The 5,980-nt window shown below is 53.8% G+C and overlaps 2 protein-coding genes across 2 annotated transcripts in view; one reads left to right on the top strand and one right to left on the bottom strand.

The window, feature by feature from the left end:
* The first annotated feature begins 1 nt into the window (after nucleotide 1).
* Nucleotides 2-3,829, top strand: EIF3I (eukaryotic translation initiation factor 3, subunit I). Its single transcript, XM_009581211.1, has 10 exons — nucleotides 2-165; nucleotides 286-373; nucleotides 959-1,024; nucleotides 1,406-1,555; nucleotides 1,663-1,790; nucleotides 2,073-2,183; nucleotides 2,601-2,690; nucleotides 3,041-3,114; nucleotides 3,317-3,409; nucleotides 3,742-3,829. Exons 1-10 carry the CDS (start codon nucleotides 52-54, stop codon nucleotides 3,821-3,823), a joined length of 996 nt encoding a protein of 331 aa, XP_009579506.1. The 5' UTR covers nucleotides 2-51; the 3' UTR covers nucleotides 3,824-3,829.
* A 1,207-nt stretch (nucleotides 3,830-5,036) lies between these two features.
* LOC104079243 (myotubularin-related protein 9-like) overlaps nucleotides 5,037-5,980 on the bottom strand; it is a 3,165-nt gene continuing 2,221 nt past the window's right edge. The window contains exons 7-9 of the mRNA XM_009581212.1: nucleotides 5,836-5,946; nucleotides 5,336-5,487; nucleotides 5,037-5,200 (exon numbers count right to left, since the gene is read on the bottom strand). Of these exons, the coding sequence (XP_009579507.1) occupies nucleotides 5,037-5,200; nucleotides 5,336-5,487; nucleotides 5,836-5,946 (427 nt within the window). The remainder of the gene's footprint in view (nucleotides 5,201-5,335; nucleotides 5,488-5,835; nucleotides 5,947-5,980) is intronic.

Raw genomic sequence — 5,980 nt, 5'->3', positions numbered from 1 at the left:
CCCGGGAGCCCCGGGCCGGGGGCTGCGTCCGCGTCTCGCCTGAGGCATTAAATGGCGTCTTCCCCCTCGCAGAAGCCGATCCTGCTGCAGGGCCATGAGCGCTCCATCACGCAGATCAAGTACAACCGGGAGGGAGACCTGCTTTTCACCGTGGCCAAGGATCCCGTGAGTGAATCACCCCCCGGGTGAAAACCGGCCCTCACCGCCATAATTGACCGGCTCTTCGTCAGTCCCATTAATTAATCCGTTTGGTAAGAGAGGTGCTTGGTTTTTTTTTTCTCCCAGATTGTCAATGTTTGGTATTCGGTGAATGGAGAGAGGCTCGGGCCCTACAATGGCCACACAGGAGCTGTCTGGTGCGTGGATGCAGACTGTATCCTTTGATCGCAGAAACCGGTTTGTCTGTCCCGTATTTTTCTTTACAATGATTCCGTTGAGGTGATTCCTCCCAATTGCTGCACTGTTTCTTCTTGAAGAAGAGCACGGGGGTGATACAGTGCATTTAACTCTTTGCTGTCTTTCCCTTACTCCATCTTTTGGGTGTTTTTCTTCCCGGGCTGTTGTTTGGAATAACATGTGCAGTGTGCCCCGTCTGTTCTTGTTTGTGCTTCATTGCGGTGGTGGCCCTGGGAGCTCAGGGAAGGTGTCTGAGTCGCACAAGGTCTTCCGTCTCCAGTGTGGGCAGCAGGTGGCGGAGATAAAAATGTGCAAAGGTTGTGTTAATGTAAGAGCTAGAACCTTTTTCTTTAATAATTCAAGAGGAAAGTTGTGGGGTTTGTAATGGGAGCGCTTGGATTCCGTGTCTGTCTGTACAGGAGTATTGCCGGTCCTGGAATGGAACTTGTCCAATCTCTGTGTAATACGGCTTTATAATCTTGTGTATAAATATTCTCTGGGAATTTAGACAGTAGCTTTTTGGGGCTGAGAACACGCTGATATTCCCTAACTGGTGGCCTAGGGGACACACGACATGTGCTCACCGGCTCTGCAGATAACAGCTGTCGGCTCTGGGACTGTGAAACGGGTAAGACTCTTCTCTTCCCACGTAGTTGTGTTTGAGTCACAGCTCTGTCCTGCCGTGAAGTCTGCTAAGCTTGGAGGACGTGGTGGCAGTGTAACGTGTGCTTGTTCCCCCTTCTGAAAGAAGTCTGATTCCTAACTCGGACTGCTGGAGGGGAGGGCTTGTGTATGTGCCTGATTTCTATGGAATATTTAGTCAATTTACGCGCTTTACCGCCCAAGTAGTCAAAATGTGTGGTTAGTGCTTGCAGGTCACTGAACCTGCTTGTCAGCTACGCCCGATGCTCTCATCCTCGCTCTGACCCTGCCGTTCAGCTGCTCGTTTTCATTAACCTCGCAGTGAAAGACCTGGTGAGGGGACTGACGGTTTCTGCTCTGTGTTCAGGAAAGCAGCTCGCTCTGGTGAAGACCAGCTCAGCGGTGAGGACGTGTGGCTTCGACTTTGGAGGAAACATCATCATGTTTTCCACGGACAAGCAGATGGGATATCAGTGTTTTGTGAGCTTCTTTGACCTCCGGGACCCCAGCCAGATTGGTGAGGAATCCGGGCCAGTTCCTGCACCAGGGAATAAGGGGAAGCGTTGATCGCTGGAGCCGGTGCCACCGTGTCTGTCTGCCTGTCTCCTTCCTTCCTTCCTGCAGAGAACAACGAGCCTTACATGAAAATCCCCTGCAGTGACTCTAAAATCACTAGTGCTGTGTGGGGCCCTCTGGGAGAGTTCATCATTGCAGGACATGAGAGCGGAGAGCTGAACCAGTTCAGTGCCAAGGTCAGTCTGATAAGGAACAGCATCTCCCTTGGGCAGCAGTGCCTGGGGGAGGATATCGCAGCGTTCCTATTGTGATCATGGGACAGAATATGGGCTTTTTGGCTCAAACCAGCAGCCTCATGGAAGGGTAGTTAAAATATGCGGCTCCCTTGAGCAAGGCTGATGTACCAACGACTGCCCTGCTGCTGACAGCAACATCTCCTAAACTGTTTTTAATGGGGAAGTTGCGTGTACGCTCACTTCACTTGCCGGCATGCTGAAACTGCCTTCTTTACCCTCCAGTCAGGGGAGCAGCTTTCAAACATCAAGGAGCACACCAAGCAAATCAACGATATTCAGACTTCCAGGGACATGACCATGTTCATCACTGCCTCCAAGGACAACACAGCCAAGGTGAGGCCTCCTGTCAGACATGCAGTGGACTGTTGATATTTGCTTGCAGGATTTCTGCTCAGAGCCGTGGCTATCGCAGAGGTTCGCTCCTTAGATGTTTGAGTAAGTGGAAAGTCAAAGCTTAGAGGGAAAGTTCAGTGAGAAAGGGGAGGTGCCACCACATTAAATTAACGGCCAGGCATTGAAAACAACATTGCCAAAATATATCTTCAGTTTGCTACCTCTGGAAGGTGATAGTGGTGAGAGTTACCTTAGGCCGGTATTTTGGGATTCTGGAGAAATGGTTTTGGGATTTGGGTGCCCATGAGTGACTATAGGGCTAACATCTGCCCAGGTGAGGACTAGCGGCCAGGTTTGTGTGACTTAATTGGGCTGCCAGCCTTTTTGCAGAGTAACAGTCTCCCTTTTACCTTCTAGCTATTCGATTGCACGACACTTCAGCATTTGAAGACATTCCGGACGGAGCGACCAGTGAACTCCGCCGCGCTGTCCCCCATTTTTGATCATGTAAGAATGAGCTCATTCATTGTAACGTTCTTAACTGTGACTCCTGCATTGTCCCGGGTAGCTGGAAGGCAGAGCGTTGCCAGTCCAGCTAAAAAACATGACTGTAGGATGGGTCTGGGGAACTTTACTGCAGTCTGATGCAGGGAACAAGGCTTTGTGTCCTCTGATTTTCAAACAAGTGCATCTGGGAGGTGGGAAATTCTCTGGGGCTGGAGTCAGGCCTGCTCATGAGTTTGTGGGATCTGCTGCGTTAGTAGGAGCCTTCCCCAAGGCTTGGCTCTTTTCTCCTGGCTGCCACTAAGCGTGTGGTGTAAGCAGGGCTGGAGTGTTGTGGCTTCTCTCCTTTGCAGGTCGTGCTTGGTGGCGGGCAAGAGGCCATGGATGTGACTACGACCTCCACCAGGATTGGCAAATTTGAGGCGAGGTTGGTCTTTTTCCTCTGGCAGGGCTGAGTCCTCACCTGGAGGACTCCTGACAGTGTAGGAGTGCTCATCCCAGAGCATCTTGCTCCTGGCAGTGTTGGAGGAATCATTAAACTTGCAGAGCTTTTTTGAGGAAACCCTGATTGTGTCCCTAACCAGGCTCCTGACTTCTCGTGATAATTTAAATCTTCTTCCTTCTCCCAGGTTCTTCCACTTGGCTTTTGAAGAAGAGTTTGGCAGAGTGAAGGGTCACTTCGGTCCGATAAATAGTGTTGCTTTTCACCCCGATGGGAAGAGGTGAGGATCTCTGTGGGTCTTGCAGCTGCCCCAGTCAAGCCTAGCCCACCTTTTGGTTGGGATATGGCTGGGCTCACAGGAGCTCCGCAGTGGGAATGGAGCCAGCACCTTCCTTAATTCTCGTACTCCAGCCCTGCTGCCTCCCCTCAGGCTGTCTAGGGGGTTCACTTATGCCCTGTTGCACATTTTGGCTGCGTCACTGATATTTTTTCTGTCCTGCGACTCCTTTATAAGTTTTTAGAAGGGACAACAGACTCCGATACTGGTATAAACCTAGACATGTGAGCTCCTGACAACATCGGTGACTTTATCTTGTTTTTCTTCCCGTACAGTTACAGCAGCGGGGGTGAGGATGGCTACGTTCGCATCCATTACTTCGATCCCCAGTACTTTGAGTTTGAATTTGAAGCTTAAAGGAGGTGTTGTAAGGCCTGAAGTTAGTCTGCTCCACAGGAGGCAGCGGGAAGCAGTTAGCAGCAAACTCGGGGGCTGTGTGAAGGTGGGGAACTAGAAACCCAACCGGCTCAAAAGGTCAGGACTGGCTTTCACAGGAGGTAGAGTGAAGGCGAGGAAGGGCGTCGGGTTGGCTGCCTGCTAGCTTCCTGCCCTGCTGGGCATATTTATACATCGGGGGAGAAAAAATAATCATCAGGAAATAAATAGAAATCTTTTAAAAACACAAAGAAAAGCACCTCTGCAGTTGTTTTTTTTTGGTCTGGAACAAAATTAACCTGAGCACTTTGCTTTCCCGGCTCTGTTGGCAGTGCCTTGCTCCTCACCCATGGGCAGACAGCAGTGCTGTTACTCCGGGGGCCTCTGTCCGCCCCAGGTTAACTCTTTCCTGGGGAGGATCTGGAGCTGCAGTTCAGGTCCGGCCCTGAAGTGTCAACAGGCTGGAAGTGCAGCAGCCAGTCATTGTTTTCCAGCTGACACACACGCGCCCAGTTCTGGTGCTTTGTTTATTTGCTGGACTGACCCTGAGCCAACTTTCCTCATGGAACAGTTATTTCCTGCACTAGTAACGCTTGTGTTGCAAATCCTCGTCCTTCCAGCCCTCTCGCCCTGTGTCTGTCTGTCTGGAGGGGTGGTTTGTACCTCTTCCTCGAAACTGGGTTCAAGGGCAGATTTCCTGACCTGGCTCCCAGCTCGGAGCGATTGACGCAACACTTAAACTGCAGCCAGCGTGCCCTTTGTGGAGAGGGTGTTGCGGGTTTAGTGTGTTCTGCCGCTTAGTTTTTGCTGTGCCAACCGGGCAGGGGCTGCGAGCCAGGCACGCCGCAGCGGGAGCTGCCGGAGGCCGATGCTGCTGGGCACATCGACCTCCCGCTGCCTCCTGCCCTTCTGCTCTGCGGGCGGTCCAGGTACGAGCACTGCTGAAATCCTGCTGGGGAAGAGAGCGGGAAGGAGCCCTGCTTGCGAGGAAGAGCCGAAAAGCAGGCGCGGGCTGCGAGAGAGAACACTTTACTGAAACAAGCTCAGTCTGCGCAGCCCAGAGGCTGTGCAAAGGAGTCTGTCCCCCCCTCCCAGAGCTGTCCGCTGGGCTCCACGGGGCCTGTGTCCTGCACAGTGCTTCCCACGGAAAGCTGCAGTGTCACCTTGGCCCGGCAAAAATCGTCCATGCTGCCGTTCATCTTTCATTCTCTGTCCGGGCAGCGGGGTCAGAGAGGGACCGGCTCAGGCTGTTCCCTGTGCTGTCCTTGACGGGGGGGTCGTTGTCCTCTACTAACCGCTGGGTCTCTGCCCAGGCCTCGTCCAGGTGCTGGGATGAACGGATCCATCGGAAGAATAAACCTAGGAGAGAAGGGGCTGTGTGTTACTTCAGCGGTGCCGTAGCCCTGTCGAGAGAGGGAAAAGCAGAGCAGCTTTCCCTCACCCAGCCCAGCTCGGAGCTGAAGATGGGTTTTGAGAGCACTGGACCCAGCTTACCCTGCCAGAGCTGGATGCTCTGGGGCTCGACGGAGGGCCAGATGACCAGGGCGTTGTGCGAGTAGAGAGGGTTCAGGTACTTCTTCTTCTCGCCAGGCTGGTTCAGCCAGGCCCAGAGGGAGTGCGTGCTCTCCCTCACTTTACACAGGCACCTACGGGAGAGTCAAGATGCGTTTCAGTCCCTGTGGGGCCAAGTTTGAGCCAAGCTGTGACCGGGAGGGCTTTGCTCTGTTCCCTCCTCGGCCCACAGCCAGGTCTGCCCTGAGGGCACAGTGGTGGCCGCGCCATTGCTCCTAAGGGACAGTGCTGTCCCCACCTCCCGCCCCACTCGCCTCTCTTTCTCGTTGTTGCAGAGGAAGGTGCCGTAGGCGGAGGCGTAGGCGTTGTCGAAGAGGGTGAGGAGGAGGCACTCGCCGAACTCGGTCTGCCCTGAGGGCACAGTGGTGGCCGCGCCATTGCTCCTAAGGGACAGTGCTGTCCCCACCTCCCGCCCCACTCGCCTCTCTTTCTCGTTGTTGCAGAGGAAGGTGCCGTAGGCGGAGGCGTAGGCGTTGTCGAAGAGGGTGAGGAGGAGGCACTCGCCGAACTCCAGGGAGAAGGGGAACTGGCGGCTCAGGGGCCCCACGCAGTCCGGGGAAGGGCGGG

The sequence above is a fragment of the Fulmarus glacialis genome, unplaced genomic scaffold, assembly GCF_000690835.1.
Source record: "Fulmarus glacialis isolate BGI_N327 unplaced genomic scaffold, ASM69083v1 scaffold28477, whole genome shotgun sequence".
NCBI lineage: Eukaryota > Metazoa > Chordata > Aves > Procellariiformes > Procellariidae > Fulmarus > Fulmarus glacialis.
This window is presented reverse-complemented; position numbering and strand designations above follow the sequence as displayed.

Excerpts from the sequence above, each read along its gene's own strand:
- EIF3I (XM_009581211.1), top strand. The coding sequence starts at position 52 with ATGGCGTCTTCCCCCTCGCAGAAGCCGATCCTGCTGCAGGGCCATGAG. Across the intron at positions 166-285 it reads TCACCGTGGCCAAGGATCCC|ATTGTCAATGTTTGGTATTC; the intron begins GTGAGTGAATCA and ends TTTTTCTCCCAG. Across the intron at positions 374-958 it reads CTGGTGCGTGGATGCAGACT|GGGACACACGACATGTGCTC; the intron begins GTATCCTTTGAT and ends CTGGTGGCCTAG.